Here is a 20801-nt window from a genome sequence, read left to right as displayed (position 1 = left end):
AAGTAATCTATAGGAGCTTGTATCCGTGAAGGAAAACTGGATACTGAAAGTGCTGTGCTAGGTACCAGTACTTTTAGCCATTAAGAGATCCCTCTGCTAGGAATCCTCTACGCTGCACACACACACACACACAAATCTGGTATCACTCATACCACTGGGCTAGGTTCGTGTGCTTGTAAAGTAAACAAAACTGTAGCCAGAGTGACAAATATAACAAATGAGATGCCAATCACTGGAAAGTTATAATACAAATGTAATCACTTATTCTATAATTTCTCATGTTCACCATGAATCAATTTTATTTCACCTTTATTTAACCAGGAAGGCCAGTTGAGAACAAGTTCTTATTTACAACTGCAACCAGATAAAGCAAAGCAGTGTGACAAAATCAAATAACACAGTTGAGAAGCGTACAGTCAATAACACAATCAAGACAGATAAGTAGTAGCACATCTTAGAGTGTCCAGTGTCAAAGGGAACACAGTGTAGTCTCAGTCAGCGATCGGTAGCTAGTCCTCTGACTTGCAGGCTAGCAGGAAGAAATACCTTACTCCAACCACAAGCTCAGTCTCTGGGGAGGTCACCCCCATCACAGCCAACAGTCTGCAGAGGAGAGAGGGAACGAGAGAGGGGGAGAGATGGATGCGAGATGTAACATGAAATGTTACCTTTACGTTTTTGACCAGCATCAACTAGGGATTGTGTCAGGGACCAACCTGTGGGTGATGTCAGTTGACAGTCTGCTGGCTTCCTCTGGGTCTTTCTTTAGTAGAGCCTGGTAGCTGGAAAATGACTCTATCATACCCATGTAGTTGGACAGAGTCATGGACTTCTTCACCCACATACACTCCTGCCTAACAACACAACACAACACAACACAACACAGCATTAGCATTACCTTAGAGTATACCCAACCCATCTTGTACATCAAATCAAACACTTCTTGTAAGTACATAGGTAATAGCAACGAGGGCAGTGGATGTATCCGGCCTCACCACTCTTTCTCTGTGTAGGGGATGGAACAGTAGCACTGTTTGTAAAGAGCAACAGAGCAAGGGCCCAGGCAGGGGTTACGATAGGGCAGGAGTGCAGCATAAAACTGATGAGAGAGAATAAAAAATTAAAAAATACAAATGTTGAAAAAACAAACATGTATGTGATCGACTTATCATTATGTGTTTGTATAATACACGTGTATTCTATTTGATAAAGTTTCCAGACCTCTTTGCAGACTGTGTTGAGTGTGTGGGAGCAGTCTCCATAGTCAAGCTCCATATCCATGGTGTAGTTGAGTAGGGCCAGGCAACCTTTAGCCTTCAGGATCCTGTGGGCTTCCTGGAGGAACCGCGGCCGGTCAAACCAGTGGAAGGCAGACATGGCCGTCACCAGGTCCACTGAGCTGTCTGCAAACGGCAGCTCCTCAGCCTGGCACTGTCTAAACAGAGACACAGAGACGTGAGACATACTAACACAGGGATACATACATACATACAAACACAAGGTCATGTTGTAATTTAAAGATATCCGACAGAATGGTACCAAATCAGTTAGGTCTGTTTTGCCAACTCCTAAGATTATTGTCACAATAGGAGTTGACAAAAATGACTAACAAATCTGGAACCAGACTAGAATTCACACACAATGTTGTGTTTTGGTTTGGTTCATTGGATATGACTCCATTCAGTCCTAACTGGGAACATCTACTGTATGTGTAGATGTGTTCAGAACAGTGGTAGTAGCTGTAGCTTCTTTGTTTGCTCACTAGAGGGAGAAATGCATGAGTTTGAGCAGACAAGGGTCCCATTGTCTGTCTTGGCCCTTGGCCTAATTTCACCGTGTCCCCTTCAACAAAGGACTCTAAACCCTATCGTTCCTTCTCCCATCACACTGGTTTAGTTAAGCAATAAGGCACAAGGGGGTGTGTTATGTGCCCAAAATACCACGGCTAAGGACTGTTCTTAAGCGTGACACAGCGCAGAGTGCCTGGATACAGCTCTTAGCTGTGGTATATTGGCCATATACCACAAACCCCCAAGGTGCCTTATTGCTATTATAAACTGGTTACCAATGTAATTAGAGCAGTAAAAATAAATGTTACACGGTCTGATATACCACGGCTGTCAGCCAATCAGCATTCAGGGCTCGAACCACTCAGTTTATTATCTGCATTATACCAGGACTCTTGTTAGGTCTCAGAGAAATGACCCAGAAATAAATAAATCTGTACGTAAAATCTACCCTCTACACTACCCTATAAGTACTACTTATACCAAAACTCATTCTGTGACTATAATGTGTTTGAATCAGAGGGTTTGAATCAGTGTCAGTGTCACTACAACCCTATCCTCCTCCTGAAGACCTCCACCTCTCTGGGGCTCTGACCTGAAGGAGATGTTAGGGGCGGTTGTGTGCTCCTGGGCCACCTCCAACTGGGCAGGGCTGATGTCGGTCCCCACCACTGAGGAGAAGTGAGGGGCCAGGAGCACGGTCCCTTGACCCGACCCACAGCCTACGTCTACTGCCAGGTCACAGGGCTGCACGCCCCTCTGTCAGGACAAGACACATGATCATCACACATAGGTATGAGACATCATTAGTATATGTGAATATTTTTTAAGGCAAGAGACTGTCCAGTTTATTAGTAAAACATTGAAAAACAGGAATAAAACATGCAGCAATATAATTCTGTAATTGAATTCTGCACTACTATTTGTCATTGAAAATATTTTACATCCACAGACAGTAACTATATGATTTGAACTCATACTGTACATATTGCATGAAAATAAGAACAAACAAATAGTCTTTTGTATTCTGTGAAACATGTATGTCACTCCTACCTTTTTCTTTAGGAAGGACAGGACTTCTTCAATGAGCTGAGCTGAGGGAGAGACCCTGTACTTCCAGTAGGAGGTAGCATGCTCCTTACCTTCAAACAGACGATGGGCCATGCCACTGAGCTACAGCAGAAAACAACAGGAATAGAAGTGTTCTCTTCCACTCAGAAAGATTCCTGCTACTTTACGGCTTTTACTTCAACTCAGGCAAGCTCTCTTTCCAGCCTGGTCTCATAGAATAGACGTAACACAGTAAAAGTACATCGGAGACATTCAAATGATAATTGATATGTAACGTTTGGTATGGTTACATAAGACAAGATTACTTAAGGCAAACCCACTTAGCTATCCTTTTAACCTAACTCCTAACATTAACCCCTAGCCTAGCCAACATTAGCAACAACAAATTGTAATTTGTAACATATCATACAAATTGTAATTTGTAACGCATCATATGAAATTGATGACGGACATCCACAAATTAATACAGACCATACGAAACATAACATATCATACTAAATTGGCAGCACCCCACACCTCTCTGATTCAGAGGGGTTGGGTTAAATGTGGAAGACACATTTCAGTTGAATGCATTCAGTTGTCAACTGACTAGGTATCCCCCTTTCCCCTAAATGGAGTGTCTCGGATTTACGTACAGAATAATACGAAATGCTCTGAAACCAGGTTGCTCCTTCTCACTGGCATGTGGTCACTACATAAACAAACGTGATCACACACACACAAACAAACATACAGATGCACACTCACCTCCGGAAATTCCCTTACTTCACAGGCCCAGTTCTAGGGAAAACAATATGTGTTAGGCCAGGCATGTATGAGAGAGGCCCCGGGATAGAGAAAGGAAGGGGCATGGGCAGTGGCTTCATGGGGATGTGGGTTGTTTGGCAATGAGGCCTTTTAACAAGGGGGCCGGGTTACATGGGTTCGCAGAAAGCTGTGTGGGGTGTCAGAACTAATAAGAAATCCTGTGGAGATGGAATGGGGGAGGGATCGGAATCTTGTTAGCCAATGAGGTGGCTTTTCAGTGATGATTGGAGGTGGGAAAAGACAAAAAAGCCAGTCTTGCTGCTTACTTAGATATTGTACAATCAGATCTCGCTCTAAATTTCAAGTTCAAGTTCTTCTCTCAGCAATGTTACATAACCCTGTTGATATATCATGATACAGTTCTTCTCTCAGCTATGATACATAACCCTGTTGATATATTATGATACAGTTCTTCTCTCAGCTATGTTACATAACCCTGTTGATATATTATGATACAGTTCTTCTCTCAGCTATGTTACATAACCCTGTTGATATATTATGATACAGTTCTTCTCTCAGCTATGTTACATAACCCTGTTGATATATTATGATACAGTTCTTCTCTCAGCTATGTTACATAACCCTGTTGATACATTATGATACATTTGATTGACCCCATACGCCCCATATTGAAAAGGAAGTAACAGAAAATCCGGACAAGTTTTTGAAGTTTGATAATATACAGAAGTTTCAAATGTGTCTATATGCATAAATGATTCATTGCGCTGGAGAAGATGGCAGATGTTTCACGTGGCCGATTGGGTTTTTTTGTTCACTTATTTGCATTGTTTGTAACTTATTTTTTTACTTATTTTGTACATAATGTTGCCGCTACCGTCTCTTATAACCGAAAATAACTCATAGACATCAGGACTGCGATTACTCACCACGGACTAGCAGAATCCTCTTTTTCAATTCACGACACTGGCGAGCCCAGATGCGAAGGATACGCTACTTCCTCGGGAACAGGCCCCGATCCCCGTGATCTGCTTGAAGAGGAGGCGGAGAAAGTGGGGTCCGGCTGCCATCTGAGAATTTGCAGGCGATCGAATAAACCCCCACTTCCATCCATTCTGCTTGCAAACGTGCAATCTTTGGACAATAACATCGCTGACTTACGAGGAAGCTTAAACTACCAACGGGACATTAAAAACGGTAACATCTTATGCTTCACGGAGTCGTGGCTGAACGACGACACCTTCAACATACAGCTGGCTGGTAATACGATGTGCCGGCAGGATAGAACAGCGGCATCGTTGATCCAAGATGGCGTAGCAGTCAGGCGTATTTGTCCTTTGTCTTGTCGTGTCCCATGTACATATATTTTATATATTTTTTTCACCTGGTTTAAATGCTATTTCTAGAGACAATATCTCTTTCATTATCACTATATGCACAGGTTTACCCCCACTGTATTCACATCCTACTATACCTTTGTCTATACATTATGCCTTGAATATATTCTACCGTGCCCAGAAATTTGCTCCTTTTACTCTCTGTTCTGAACGTACTAGGCGTCCAGTTCTGTTAGCCTTTAGCCGTACCCTTATCCTACTCCTCCTCTGTTCCTCTGGTGATGTATTGGTTAATACAGGCCCTGCAGTGTCTACCTCCACTCCCATCCCCCAGACTCTCTCATTTGTTGACTTCTGAAACCGTAAATGCCTTGGTTTCATGCATGTTAACATTAGAAGCCTTCTCCCTAAGTTTGTTTTATTCACTGCCCTAGCACACTCCACCAATCCGGATGTCCTAGCCGTGTCTGAATCCTGGCTTAAGAAGACCTCCAAAAACCTTTAAATTTCCATTCCTAACTACATTTTCCAACAAGATAGAACTGCCAAAGGGGGTGGTGTTGCAATTTACTGCAAAGATAACCTGCAGAGTTCTGTCTTACTATCCAGGTCTGTACCCAAACAATTTGAGCTTCTACTTCTAAAAATGAACCTTTCCAGAAACAAGTCTCTCACCGTTGCCGCTTGCTATAGACAACCCTCTGCCCCCAGCTGTGCCCTCGACACCATATGTGATTTGATTGCCCCCCCATCTATCTTCTGAGCTCGTGCTGCTAGGTGACCTAAACTGGGACATGCTTAACACCCCGGCCATCCTACAATCTAAGCTAGATGCCCTCAATCTCACACAACTTATCAATGAACCTACCAGATATAACCCCAAATCCGTAAACACGGGCATCCTCATAGATATCATCCTAACTAACTCACCCTCCAAATACACCTCTGCTGTTTTCAACCAAGATCTCAGCGATCACTGCCTCATTGCCTGCATCCGTAATGGGTCTGCGAGCAAACGACCACCCCTCATCACTGTCAAACGCTCCCTAAAACACTTCTGCGAGCAGGCCTTTCTAATCGACCTGGCCGGGGTATCCTGGAACAACATTGACCTCATCCCGACAGTAGAGGATGCCTGGTTATTCTTTAAAAGTGCCTTCCTCACCACCTTAAATAGGCATGCCCCATTCAAAAAATGTAGAACCAGGAATAGATCTGTCTGCCCTTGACCAACATAAAAACATCCTGTAGCGTTCTGCATTAGCATCGAATAGCCCCCGTGATATGCAACTTTTCAGGGAAGTTAGGAACCAATGTACACTGGCAGTTAGGAAAGCTAAGGCTAGCTTTTTTAAACAGAAATTTGCATCCTGCAGTACAAACTCAAAAACGTTCTGGGACACTGTAAAGTCCATGGAGAATAAGAGCACCTCATCCCAGCTACCCACTGCTCTGAGGCTAGAAACACTGTTCAACTGGTCAACTGGTCAACCCGGTCAACTGCCCGGTACCCTCCACAGCAACCCGCCCAAGCCCCCACCATTTCTCCTTCACCCATATCCAGATAGCTGATGTTCTGAAAGAGCTGAAAAATCTGGACCCCTAACAAATCAGCTGGGCTAGACAATCTGGACCCTCTCTTTCTTAAATTATCTGCCGAAATTGTTGCGACCCCTATTACTAGCCTGTTCAACCTCTCTTTCATATCGTCTGAGATTCCCAAAGATTGGAAAGCTGCCGCGGTCATCCCCCTATTCAAAGGGGGTGACACTCTAGACCCAAACTGCTACAGACCTATATCTATCCTACCCTGCATCTCTAATGTCTTCGAAAGCCAAGTTAACAAACAGATCACCGACCATTTTGAATCCCACCGTACCTTCTACACTATCATAAACGCAATCGATAAGAGACATTACTGTGCAGCCGTATTCATCGACCTGGCCAAGGCTTTCGACACTGTCAATCACCACATTCTTATTGGCAGACTCGACAGCCTTGGTTTCTCAAATGATTGCCTCGCCTGGTTCACCAACTACTTCTCTGATAGAGTTCAGTGTGTCAAATCGGAGGGGATTTCTTCTCTGTATACATCAATGATGTTGCTCTTGCTGCTGGTGAGTCTCTGGTACACCTCTACGCAGACGACACCATTCTGTATACTTCAGGCCCCTCTTTGGACACTGTGTTAACTAACCTCCGCTCTCGTTGGTTGGCCCTCGCTTCATACTCGTCGCCATACCCACTGGCTACAGGTTATCAACAAGTCTCTGCTAGGTAAAGCCCCGCCTTATCTCAGCTCGCTGGTCACCATAGTAGCCACTAGTAGCACGCGCTCCAGCAGGTATATCTCATTGGTCACCCCCAAAGCCAATCGTCATCTTTCCTTCCAGTTCACTGCTGCCAATGACTGGAACGAACTGCAAAAATCTCTGAAGCTGGGGACTCATATCTCCCTCACTAGCTTTAAGCACCAGCTGTCAGAGCAGCTCACAGATCACTGCACCTGTACATAGCCCATCTGTAAACAGCTGATCTATCTACCTACCTCATCCCCATGCTGTATTTATTTATTTATCTTGCTCCTTTGCACCCCAATATCTCTACTTGCACATTCATCTTCTGCACATCTACCATTCCAGTGTTTAATTGCTATATTATAATTACTTCGACACCATGGCCTATTTAATGCTTTAACTCCCTTATCTTACCTCATTTGCACTCACTGTATATAGACTTTTTGTTTTATTTTGTTCTACTGTATTATTGGCTGTATGTTTTGTTCATTCCATGTGTAATTCTGTGTTGTTGTATGTGTCGAATTGCTACGCTTTATCTTTGCCAGGTCACAGTTGCAAATGAGAACTTGTTCTCAACTAGCCTTCCTGGTTAAATAAAGGTGAAATAAATTTTTAAAACTGAATAAAATACCCCCTGTATATAGCCTCCACATTGACTCTGTACCGCTACCCCCTGTACATAGCCTCCACATTGACTCTGTACCGGTGCCCCCTGTATATAGCCTCCAGATTGACTCTGTACCGGTACCCCCTGTATATAGCCTCCACATTGACTCTGTACCGGTACCCCCTGTATATAGCCTCCACATTGAGTCTGTACTGTTACCCCTGTATATAGCCTCCACATTGACTCTGTACTGGTACTGGTACACCTAAGGTGTGTAGTGTTGGGGGAAAAAAACTAACGACCGAGTTTGGGAAAACGCTGATCTACAGTGATTGAAGTGGATTTAACAAGTGACATCAATAAGGGATCATAGCTTTCACCTGGTCAATCTATGTCACGGAAAGAGCAGGTGTTCATAATGTTTTATTCACTCAATGCACAGTACCAGTCAATAGTTTGGACACACCTACTCATTCAAGGGTTTTTCTTTACTATTTTCAACATTGTAGAATAATAGTGAAGACATCAAAACTATGAAATAACACATATGGAATCATGTAGTAAACAAAAAAGTGTTAAACAAATTAAAATATATTTTATATTGAGATTCTTCAAAGTAGCCACCGTTTCTTTGATAGATACCCTTGGTATTCTCTCAAACAGCTTCATGAGGTATTCACTATAAATGTATTTCAATTAACAGGTGTGACTTGTTAATAAAAGTTCATTTGTGTAATTTCTTTCCTTAATGCTTTTGAGCCAATCAGTTGTTTCGTAACAAGGTAGCGGTGGTATACAGAACAGAGCCCTATTTGGTAAAAGACCAAGTCCATATTATGGCAAGAACAGCTCAAATAAGCAAAGAGTCTACCATTACTTTAAGACATGAAGGTCAGTCAATCCAGAACATTTCAAGAACTTTTTAAGTTTCATCAAGTGCAGTCTCAAAAACCATCAAGCGCTATGATGAAACTGGCTCTCATGAGGACAGCCACAGGAAAGGAAGACCCAGAGTTACCTCTGCTGCAGATGATAAGTTCATTAGAGTTAACTGCACCTGAGATTGCAGCCCAAATAAATGCTTCACAGATTTAAAGTAACAGACACATCTCAACATCAACTGTTCAGTGGAGACTGTGTGAATCAGGTCTTCATGGCCAAATTGCTGCAAACAAACCAATACTAAAGGACACCAATAATAAGAAGAGACTTGCTTGGGCCAAGAATCACGAGCAATGGACATTGCTTAGGTGGAAATCTGTCCAAATTTGAGATTTTTGGGTCTAACCGTTGTCTTTGTGAGATGTAGAGTAGGGGAACGGATGATCTCTGCATGTGTGGTTCCCACCATGAAGCATGGAGGAGGTATGGAGTTGCTTTGCTGGTGACACTGTCAGTGATTTTATTTAGAATTCAAGGCACACTTAACCAGCATGGCTACCACAGCATTCTGCAGCGATAAGAAATCCCATCTGGTTTGTGCATAGTGGGACAATCATTTGTTTTTAATCAGGACAATGACCCAACACACCTCCAGACTGTGTAAGACGAGTGATGGAGTGCTGCATCAGATGACCTGGCCTCCACAATCACCAGACAATCACACTCAACTGAATTGAGATGGTTTGGGATGAGTTGGACCGCAGAGTGAAGGAAAAGCAGCCAACAAGTGACCAGCATATGTGGGAACTCTTTCAAGACTGTTGTAAAAACATTACAGGTGAAGCTGGTTGAGAGAATGCCACGTGTGTGCAAAGCTGTCATCAGGGCAAAGGGTGGCTACTTTCAAGAATATAAAATATATTTTGATTTGCTTAATACTTTTTGGGTTATTACATGATTTCATATGTGTTATTTCATAGTTTTGAGGTCTTCACTATTATTATACAATGTAGAAAATAGTAAAATAAATAAAAACCCTTGAATGAGTAGGTGTGTCCAAAAGATTGACTGGTACTGGATGTATGACACTAAACTGATTAAGTGGCATTGGTTTGTCACCATAGAAATTCAATAATTCCAGTTCTGTTGTATGTCCACAGATAGGACATGGGGCTGTTCTATGTCCACAGATAGGGCATGGGGCTGTTCTGTGTCCACAGATAGGGCATGGGGCTGTTCTATGTCCACAGATAGGGCATGAGGCTGTTCTATGTCCACAGATAGGGCATGGGGCTGTTCTATGTCCACAGATAGGGCACAGATGTCCACAGATAGGGCATGGGGCTACACCCTATGAATGGCCTTCATTTCGTCTGGGTTCTGATGTGAGTTTTAGTTGTGAGCTGTCCAGCCTACCAGAAGGGACCACACTCACTTCAGTGGGAAAGAGAAGGAGATCCCACTTCTAACACCACGTTGTTTTACAACAACACTGTCCATAGTGTTCATCCATAGTCCAACATTCATCCAACACTGTTCATCCATAGTGTTGATCAGAGCAGTAAGGGGAGATGCAACTGCACTCTCAAACAGAATGGAATATTGTTATATGGAGTTTATAATACCTTGAATGTTGAGGCAAGACTTTAACTACAGTAACAGGGTTGTCTCCTCTTGTCTAGTGGTCAATCCAGCCTTCAGTGATTATGTCTTCCACAGCAAAGGCTATGACATCACAGTGAAGTTTGAAAGCGCAGGGATTTTTTTGTTTGCAAGAACTCAACCAGAGTATGTCTCAATTCTTGTCTGTTTTGTACAGACAATCCATTGTGAAATTTTCATATATACTGTCACGCCCTGACCTTAGAGAGCCGTTTTATTTCTCTATTTGGTTAGGTCAGGGTGCGATATGATGTGGGGTGGGCATTCTATGTATTGTTTCCTATGTTTCTTTATTTCTATGTTTTGGCCCGGGTATGGTTCTCAATTAGGGACAGCTGTCTATCGCTGTCTCTGATTGGGAAACATACTTCGGTAGCCCTTTTGCCCTGCTTTCAGTGAGGGTAGTTAACTTTGCTTGTGGCACTGTAAGCTTCACGGTTGTTTCTTTAGTTTGTTGTTTTGTTGGCGACATTTTAAAATAAAATAAAATGTACTCTCACCACGCTGCAACTTTGGTCCACTTCTTTTGACGGCCGTGACAATTACAAAATAGTTTCCGATGTTGAAATAGTTTTGAAAGCCAGCTTCTGCAAATACCCTTCTTTCTTCACTTTCTTTGTTCATTCAGTTAATATGTAATAATATACAGTTGCAGTTGGAAGTTTACATACACTTATATTGAAGTCATTAAAACCCGTTTTTCAACCACTCCACAAATGTCTTGTTAACAAGCTGTAGCTTTGACAAGTCGATTAGGATATCTACTTTGTGCATGACACAAGTCATTTTTCCAACAATTGTTTACAGACAAATTATTTCACTTATGATTCACTGTATCACAATTCCAGTGGGTCAGAAGTTTACATTCACTAAGTTGACTGTGCCTTTAAACAGCTTGGGAAATTCCATAAAATCATGTCAAAGCTTTAGAAGGTTCTGATAGGCTAATTGACATCATTTGAGTCAATTGGACGTGTACCTGGGGATATATTTCTAGACCTACCTTCAAACTCAGTGTCTCTTTGCTTGGGATCATTGGAAAATCTAAAGAAATCTGCCAAGACCTCAGAAAAAAAAACTGGTTCATCATTGGGAGCAATTTCTAAACGCCTGAAGGTACCACGTTCATCTGTACAAACAATAGTACACAAGTATAAACACCATGGGACCACGCAGCTGTCATACCGCTTAGGATGGAGACGCGTTCTGTCTCCTAGAGATGAATGTACTTTGGTGCAAAAAGTGCAAATCAATCCCAGAACAACAGCAACAGGACCTTGTGAAGATGCTGAAGGAAACAGGTACAAAATAATCTATATCCACAGTAAAATGAGCCCTATATTCACCTAACCTGAAAGGCCGCTTAGCATGGAAGAAGCCACTGCTCCAAAACTGCCATAAAAAAGCCAGACTACGGTTTGCAACTGCACATGGGGACAAAGATTGTACTTTTTGGAGAATTTTCCTCTGGTCTGATGAAACAAAAATATAACTGTTTTGCCATAATGACCATCGTTATGTTTGGAGGTAAAAGGGGGAGGCTTGCAAGCCGAAGAACACCATCCCAACCTTGAAGCGCAGGGCTGGCAGCATCATTTGTGGGGGTGCTTTGCTGCAGGAGGGACTGGTGCACTTCACAAAATAGATGGAATCATGAGGCAGCAAAATTATGTGGATATATTGAATTAACATCTCAAGACATCAGTCAGGAAGTTAAAGCTTGGGTCTTCCAAATGGACAATGACCCCAAGCATACTTCCAAAGTTGTGGCAAAATGGCTTAAGGACAACAAAGTCAAGGTTTTGGAGTGGCCATCACAAAGCCTTACCTCAAACTTATGGAATATTTGTGGGGAGAACTGAAAAAGCTTGTCGAAGCAAGGAGGTCGACAAACCTGACTCAGTTACACCAGCTCTGTCAGGAGGAGTACGACAAAATTCACCCAACTTATTGTGGGAAGCTTGTGGAAGGCTACCCAAAATGTTTGACCCAAGTTAAACAATTTAAAGGCAATGCTACCAAATACTAATTGAGTGTATGTAAACTTCTGACCCACTGGGAACGTGATGAAAGAAATAAAAGCTGAAATAAATCATTGTCTCTACTATTATTCTGACATTTCACATTCTTAAAATAAAATGGTGATCCTAACTGACCTAAGACACAGAATTTTTACTAGGATTAAAGGTCAGGAATTGTGAAAAACTGAGTTTAAATTAATTTGGCTAAGGTGTATGTAAACTTCCGACTTCAACTCCATGCCCATTTTGAAATGACATCTTTTTTTGTTGCACCTTTTTTTGGCCTTCTTTTCGTCTGGGAGGTGTCAAGCCTCTAACCTGACGTTTAATGAGGGCTTTCATATTGGGACTTCAGTGGCCACTTCTTCGCTCTTTACATCTCACCAGCGGAGTTGGAAGATGGTGGGAGGTTCATCTTCCATTTTAAAAACCTCCTCGTTGCCTCTGTTAATGTGGTAAACATAAAGGGTGAGCATATCCAAGGTACATTTCTTAGAATAAATGGATTCTACTTGCATTTGAGAGAACAGATAACTGATCCCCGCTGTCTTCCATTTGTCTCCACAGTGCCCCCTAGTGGCGTGTCCGTCATGAATCATCCGGTGGTGCTGAGGTGTCGGTGGTGATCGGTGACCCTGGCCAGGCTGAGGATGAAGGGGAGGAGGGGTCTGCTGGTCAAACAGGACATCCTGATAGAGAGTCACCCCAACAGGACGCTCAGTGTGAAACCCCCCCAGCCTCCGTATGGACCAGCTGCACTGGCAGTGTGTGGTGTTCAAAATATTGAAATGTATATTTTAATATGTAAAAATTATTTAAGCAATTTTAAAATAAGGCTGTAACATAAAATGTGGAAAAAATCAAGGGGTCTGAATATTTTCCGATTGCGCATCATAATATCTGCAATCTTTTAACACTTACAGGTTGAATGAAAAGTGTTATTTGACCAGATCTGTGTCTTCTTGTCTACACACAGTGAGGAAGAGGAGCATGTCCTTCAACTCTGTGCAGACAGAGTGTGTGAATCTGTCTTGTGTCACACCTGCTAGTGTCTGACCTGATTCAACTTCACTGGTCAGAGTTCAGCTGGGAGTGGACGTCACGAGATGACATCACAGTGAAGCCAAAGTTTGAAGGCGCAGGGGTGTTTTTGTTTGCAAGAACTCAACCAGAGTATGTCTCAATTCGTGTCTCTTTTGTACAGACAATCCATTGTGAATTTTCCATAATGACAAAATAGTTTCCGGTGACTAAATAGTTTTGAAAACCAGGTTCTGCAAATACCTTCTTTCTTCACTTTCTTTATTCATTCAGTTAATATGTAACTATATATGCCCATTTTTAAATAACATATTTTTTTGTGGCACCTTTCTTTTGGCCTTCATTTTGTCTGGGCTCTGATGTGAGTTGTGAGGTGTCCAGCCTACCAAAAGGCACCAAACTTTAGTAGGAAAGAGATGGAGATCCCACGTCTGACACCAAGTTATTCTACAACAACACTGTGCTCATGGTCATCCATAGTGTTGATCAGAGCAGTGAGGGGAGATGCTACTGTAATCTCAGACAGAATGGAACACCGTTAAATAGTATTTCTAATGCTGTCAGAACTGAGGAAGGTACAAAATTGATTCTTATCTAACTGAAATATAAACATTGAGGTGAAGTCAGAATATTGTCCTCCTGATCATTAGTTATTAATAATCAATTATATTGGTTTCATTTTAAATGTTGAAGGTATTTGTTACATTTACAATAAGATGCACTAGTAATGGCCAGAAGACTTTGGATTTAAATTAAATGTAACCTTCCCTTCTGCCTGAACACAGCTTTGGTTTTCCCCAATCTCCGCAATCTCACGTGGTGACACTGCTTTGTAGGAGAGTACACCCACGGCCATGCGGAGTACACCCACGGTCATGCGGAGTACACAATCGCCATGCGGAGTACACCCACGGTCATGCGGAGTACACCCACGGTCATGCGGAGTACACCCACGGTCATGCGGTACACCCACGGTCATGCAGAGTACACCCACGGTCATGCAGAGTACACCCACGGTCATGCGGAGAACACCCACGGTCATGCGGAGTACACCCACAGTCATGCATCGTGGTCTTGGACACAACTATCTACAGCAAGAGTTTCCAGTCGTGACATCTAAAATATACGGATCTAACCTGACGTTTAATGAGGGCTTTCATATTGGGACTTCAGTGGCCACTTCTTCGCTCTTTACATCTCACCAGTGGAGTTGGAAGATGGTGGAGGTTCATCTTCCATTTTAAAAACCTCCTCGTCGCCTCTGTTAATGTGGTAAACATAAAGGGTGAGCATATCCAAGGTACATTTCTTAGAATAAATGGATTCTACTTGCATTTGAGAGAACAGATAACTGATCCCCGCTGTCTTCCATTTGTCTCCACAGTGCCGCCTAGTGGCGTGTCCATCATGAATCATCCGGTGGTGCTGAGGTGTCGGTGGTGAGCGGTGACCCTGGCCAGGCTGAGGATGAAGGGGAGGAGGGGGCTGCTGGTCAAACAGGACATCCTGATAGAGAGTCACCCCAACAGGACGCTCAGTGTGAAACCCCCCCCAGCCTCCGTATGGACCAGCTGCACTGGCAGTGTGTGGTGTTCAGAGGGCTTGTTCAGAGGGCTTGTTCAGAGCGACAGCCTCCCTGACCTCACAATGGCCACACAGACAAGTGTCTTCAATGACAGGTAACAACTTGTGATTTTATAGACTCTGCAATCTGACCCCATATGTTCCAAACCCAGCATCATCTAAAAAGACTGTTCATCTCCGGACCTCTGTTTAGGCTTATTGTAACAAAGGACAGAGGTTATCATTGGTACTTGAGAGTCTTTCTTGTAGAATATAATCTAACAGAGGTGTCTGTTTCTTAGAGCCAAGCACAGCGACGGTGGTCAGAGGGGACAGGTGGAGTACCACCCTAGTAATACTGGTTCTGCTGTTGAACACCAAAAGGTAAGAAAACACTCCCTCTTGGAAAACACTCCCTCCATAGAAAAGAACAGAGGCATCCAACCTAACCCCGAAGAAATGGAAAAGATACTGCAGGTACCTTCTAAAATGACTGAATTAGACATTAGACAGTGCATATCTTTCTCATTCAGAGGCATATATAGAGGCATATATATCTAGCCTACACGTGGATTCATCTCCACGTTAGTCTTCAAACAACTGACAAACTTAGATCACCAACATCCACAACATCACCGCTGGCCAGATCCACCTGTTCACACCAACATCCACAACATCACCGCTGGCCAGATCCACCTGTTCACACCCCCATCACCAACATCCACAACATCACCGCTGGCCAGAATCACCTGTTCACACCCCCATCACCAACATCCACAACAACACCGCTGGCCAGAACCACCTGTTCACACCCCCATCACCAACATCCACAACATCACCGCTGCCCAGATCCACCTGTTCACACCCCCATCACCAACATCCACAACATCACCGCTGGCCAGAACCACCTGTTCACACCCCCATCACCAACATCCAGAACATCACCGCTGCCCAGGTCCACCTGTTCACACCCCCATCTCCAGCGCCCGTATCACTCTGTCACATGGCCTCAAACTGCACCATTTAGTTTCTCTCCGTCGCCCACACACTTTTAACATTTAGATAATAAAGCATTTGGCCTTTCCATTGTGTTAATGATGGAGGATTGGTTCACTTCCAGTTTTAAAGTATATGTTTTTTCAAGATGATTGAGGAGAAAAGTATGGTCCAACCCAACTTGTATCTCACTGCACCTCATATGTCTTGTCTTGGAATATGCAGACAGACGTGTTAAAAGTACATTTACATTGTAACACTTCTGACAGACAACTTTCTAACTCCGTCCATAACTTTTGGACTTTATAGCATCCCCAGAAGGCAGGGATTGTTGAGTCATTGTTAGTTAAACACTTATGATATGACTCTGTCGATGTGCTGTAGAATTTATGAATGGTGTCTCTTGCGTAAGTAATTCAATACATTAGTTTATAATGGATTAAGCGTACATTTTCGGTAACTGTCATTTTGTTAGTTATGTTCCAACATTCCCTTGGCAACAACGTCTCAGTTTATTTCAGCATCCAGTAATGGGGAAGGTATTAGTAATAGAGAATGATAAAAGGACTTTTGTAAGATACTGGCCATAATGTAGCAAGTTCAGTGTTCTAGCTTCTGTTCTAGCCCTTAACCCCAGTCTGACACACAGTATAGGGTCATGAAGTATCCTCAGATGTGCAGTCAGTTTATTTTGCATTACATAATCTGTAGTTTTATTTGAACTTCCTCTTTTCTTCAGTCATTTCCTGTAGAAACTTAACAGGGCCCTCAGTAATGATGCGAGTTTGCTACTGAGCAAAGAGGGGGACATAACAGGCAGTTACAGTAACATGGGGAAGGACAGAGGCTCTATGAGTGTGAGGTTGTTGTGGATCCTGGTGTGGATATCAGCATACGGTCAAGGATTCTCAGCTGAAGGTGAGTAACGGGTTTCTGGTTGAATTATCAAGATCATTTTTGAGTGTAAAATAAAAATAAAATCTCCATTTAAAGTTTGGCATACAAGTACAATGATAAAGCTATCAACCAGTCATTGGAGAGAGGGGGGTCTGCTGTGGCCTAAAATAGAGAAAGGTGAATTATATTATATAGATTTGGAGAAAGAGGGGGGTCTGCTGTGGCCTTTAATAGAGAAAGGTGAATTATATTATATAGATTTGGAGAAAGAGGGGGGGGTCTGCTGTGGCCTATAATAGAGAAAGGTGAATTATATTATATAGTTTTGGAGAAAGAGGGGGGTCTGCTGTGGCCTTTAATAGAGAAAGGTGAATTATATTATATAGATTTTGACACATTTCTACTCTCCACAGTATTGTCAAAGAACATATTTTTCCTTGCCGAGTCCAGAGGAAGAGTCACTGTCCCAATTTCCACCGTGGGTCTACAAGGGACAGAGCACCGATTCCAATGGATATGGACCTCACATGACGGCAGACACTCAAACACCACAATAGCCAATATCATTTCATCCACTTGGGAATCTGTCTCGAACACATTGGGTTTTTCAAAAGGCAGTGGATATGGTCTTTCCATGAGGACAAACTTTGAAAATGCTGGAGAGTTTGTGTTCATGCAAACCAAACCAGTTTCAGTTATTGTGACGAGGTTTCAGGTGTTTGCTTTCAAAGGTATTGTGTTTCAATATGTTTATTGTCACTTTTTCAAAATCAGAATTGGAGTCAAACATAAGCATGTTCCTTTTGTGTTTGATATCACTAAAAACACGTACTAGATATGCCAACACGGCTGTTTGATTTGTAAATGTTAACCAATTATTTTGTTTGCAGTTACACCCTTTGAATGGCCTTCATTTCGTCTGGGTTCTGATGTGAGTTTTAGTTGTGAGCTGTCCAGCCTACCAGAAGGGACCACACTTCAGTGGGAAAGAGAAGGAGATCCAACTTCTAACACCACGTTGTTTTACAACAACACTGTCCACATGGTCATCCATAGTGTTGATCAGAGCAGTAAGGGGAGATGCAACTGCACTCTCAAACAGAATGGAATATTGTTATATGAAATTTATAATACCTTGAATGTTGAGACAAGTAAGTTAGCTAGATTCATGGATATTATCAGTAATATATTAATCAATTAACAGTAACTGCAGGTTCACTCATCATGTGTAGATTAACTTGATTGTTGTAGATATTCTTCTTCATAGTATTTTTCCACAATGTAAAATTTTTCCAGGCACATTCAACATGCCAGTAACTTTGTTCAGAGAGAGCAGCAACAGCAGTGAGGTGGAGATGATGTGCAGGTCTTCATCCTGGCACAGAAAAGCCTCCTGGACCAAGGGCTCATCTCCAGCGGAAGCACCTGCTACTCTGACATCAGATGATAGACTAGAAATTGACCGGTTCTCATCTCCCACGTTCAAACATAAAGATTTTCCCCTGAGACTTTCACCAGTGGAATTTGAGGATGGAGGAGTGTTCAGATGTAATTTTAATAACAACCTTATGTCTTATGTTCAACTCACAACCATTCAAGGTAACTTTACATTTGGCTTTTAACAACGTTCAATGAGAGAACAAACACTCTCTGCTCAAGTAACCTAATCTTGGTTCTCTGATTGTCAACCACAAAATGACATGTTTCATTAACCAGATATATACTAGGCCTACATTATTATTGTTATTATTACAATATACTGTTCTTTCAGAGGGGAAAGTTCAGTAATGTTTTCTGTTCTCTGGCCCAGTCTCTGCATCTAGAGGCCCCCCTGGTGGCCAGTCGGTGGTGCTGAAGTGTGAAGTGTCGGAGGTGAACGGTGACCCTGTGACCCTGGCCTGGCTGAGGATGGAGGGGAGGACGGGGCTAGTGGTCAAAAAGGACATCCTTACAGAGAGTCAACCCAACTGGACACTCAGTGTGACCCTGCCCAGCCTCCAAAGGGACCAGCTGGACTGGCAGTGTGTGGTGTTCAGAGAGGACATGCTCAGAGCGAGTGTTCCCCTCAGACTCCGTGGTGCTGGTGGAAGATCTGGGATACCAGGCCTAGTGTTACCATCGCCTCTGAAAGGTTACTAATGACCATAGTTGATTATAGTAGATCACAGTAGATCACATCCTCTGGATGAGTAGATTCAGTGAGACATCATGATCATAAGCAATATAAAACCAATAACCAAATCAATGTCTCCACATTGCAGTTTGCCCCCCACTATACTGTGATGCCTTTGGAGTCATAGCAAAAGTCATAGTAAGTCCTCAGCTGTCTCATTTTTAGCATGTTCTCTTTCATACTCGGTTTCCAACAGACGACACCTTGCAGATTTCGATCATTGTGGCATGTACAGCGTTGGTTGTTGCCGGGATACTGATTGGTGCTCTGGTGTTACACCTGAAGAAGAAGAAGACAGACCCAGGTAAAGACTGATAATGACTATAACTACAGTAACAGGGCTGACTCTACTCCTGATAATGACTATAACTACAGTAACAGGGCTGACTCTACTCCAGACCAAACTTGTCAGGTTGCTACATCTTAGGTTTTTGCCAAACATTGTGTACAAATATTTTTCTATGATTTATTTTTTCAAAGCTGTGACATCCCTACCACTTACCCAGAAGAATGACCCAGTCTATGGTAACATCACTGATCCACTAGCACACCAAGGTATCTCTTTCTTTACTTTGGGAGTGATATGATGTACAATACATAAGATATATAGATATATTGTATAACAGAGGTATGAGAGAGAGGCCTAAGGGTAGAGAAAGGAGGAGGTTGAGATCATAGAATTACATAGAACTCTTAATAGGATCTCTGTGGTTGAGATAACTGATTAACATTTAGGCATTTTGTATGTTTCAGAGTTCCAGGGGGGGCAAGATGGCAATGAGGAAGTTCATTACGCTGAAGTTGCTTTGGTTGAACCCAGGCTTGGTGGTGAGTAGTGGGTTTGGAAATGTACAATGGTTCCTAGAATGTAAATTGAAGCGTAACAATTGGCATTTCTTGTCTTTTTCAGATCCCAACAGAGTCACATCAGGGTCAAATCACGTACGAATAGCACTTTATTCAAATGATTATTTAGCTGTTTAGTATGTTCTTTGTGATTAACTCATATTATTGTCCATAGGTACAGGAAGGGGGTGCTGTGATCTATTCGACGCTCAACATATAAAAACACCTGTCTTTCAGCAGGATAAAACTCCTGTGTTAAAATGCAGGGATTATTTTCTGTTTATTTCTTAGTTTGTTCATTATACTATTGTGGAGTTTTGTACCTGAGTTTGTCACAATGTAAAGGAAGGCTGTGCTTATTTCAATCCTGCTCACAGGCCCACAGCTGGCAGCACACAAGTCATTATCAAATCGGAAAGCAGCTGCACAAGACTTATGAAGGAACATCGATGAATTACACAATGTTCAGGGGACAATATGTTAAAATTCAAATAGCTTCAAATGTCAATGACTTAAAAACCTCAAACCAACTATAAATTGTAGAAGTTCATACATATAGTTGAAGTCGGACGTTTACATACACTTAGGTTGGAGTCATTAAAACTCATTTTTCAACCACTCCACACATTTCCTGTAAAACAACTATAGTTTTGACAAGTTGGTTAGGACATCTACTTTGTGCATGACACAAGTCATTTTTCCAACAATTGTTAACAGATAGATTATTTCACTTATAATTCAAGGTATCACAATTCCAGTGGGTCAGAAGTTTACAAACACTAAGTTGACTGTGCCTTTAAACAGCTTGGAAAATTCCAGAAAATTATGTCATGGCTTTAGAAGCTTCTGATAG

The 20801-nt window shown here is 42.4% G+C and overlaps 2 protein-coding genes across 2 annotated transcripts; one reads left to right on the top strand and one right to left on the bottom strand.

Moving 5' to 3' along the window:
* Window positions 1-264: 264 nt before the first annotated feature.
* On the bottom strand, window positions 265-3755 carry zgc:162780 (putative methyltransferase DDB_G0268948). Its single transcript, XM_024389756.2, has 7 exons — window positions 3606-3755; window positions 2841-2960; window positions 2383-2546; window positions 1222-1435; window positions 996-1099; window positions 717-854; window positions 265-603 (listed from the first exon to the last, which is right to left on the bottom strand). The coding sequence occupies exons 2-7, from the start codon at window positions 2949-2951 to the stop codon at window positions 510-512; spliced, it is 825 nt and encodes a 274-aa protein (XP_024245524.1). The 5' UTR covers window positions 2952-2960; window positions 3606-3755; the 3' UTR covers window positions 265-509.
* A 13072-nt stretch (window positions 3756-16827) lies between these two features.
* On the top strand, window positions 16828-20536 carry LOC112225627. Its single transcript, XM_024389743.2, has 10 exons — window positions 16828-16950; window positions 17343-17660; window positions 17820-18080; window positions 18226-18528; window positions 18740-19060; window positions 19299-19406; window positions 19583-19657; window positions 19856-19930; window positions 20013-20044; window positions 20124-20536. The coding sequence occupies exons 1-10, from the start codon at window positions 16863-16865 to the stop codon at window positions 20166-20168; spliced, it is 1626 nt and encodes a 541-aa protein (XP_024245511.1). The 5' UTR covers window positions 16828-16862; the 3' UTR covers window positions 20169-20536.
* Window positions 20537-20801: the final 265 nt, after the last annotated feature.

Source organism: Oncorhynchus tshawytscha, linkage group LG26 (assembly GCF_018296145.1).
Source record: "Oncorhynchus tshawytscha isolate Ot180627B linkage group LG26, Otsh_v2.0, whole genome shotgun sequence".
Classification (NCBI taxonomy): domain Eukaryota; kingdom Metazoa; phylum Chordata; class Actinopteri; order Salmoniformes; family Salmonidae; genus Oncorhynchus; species Oncorhynchus tshawytscha.
This window is presented reverse-complemented; position numbering and strand designations above follow the sequence as displayed.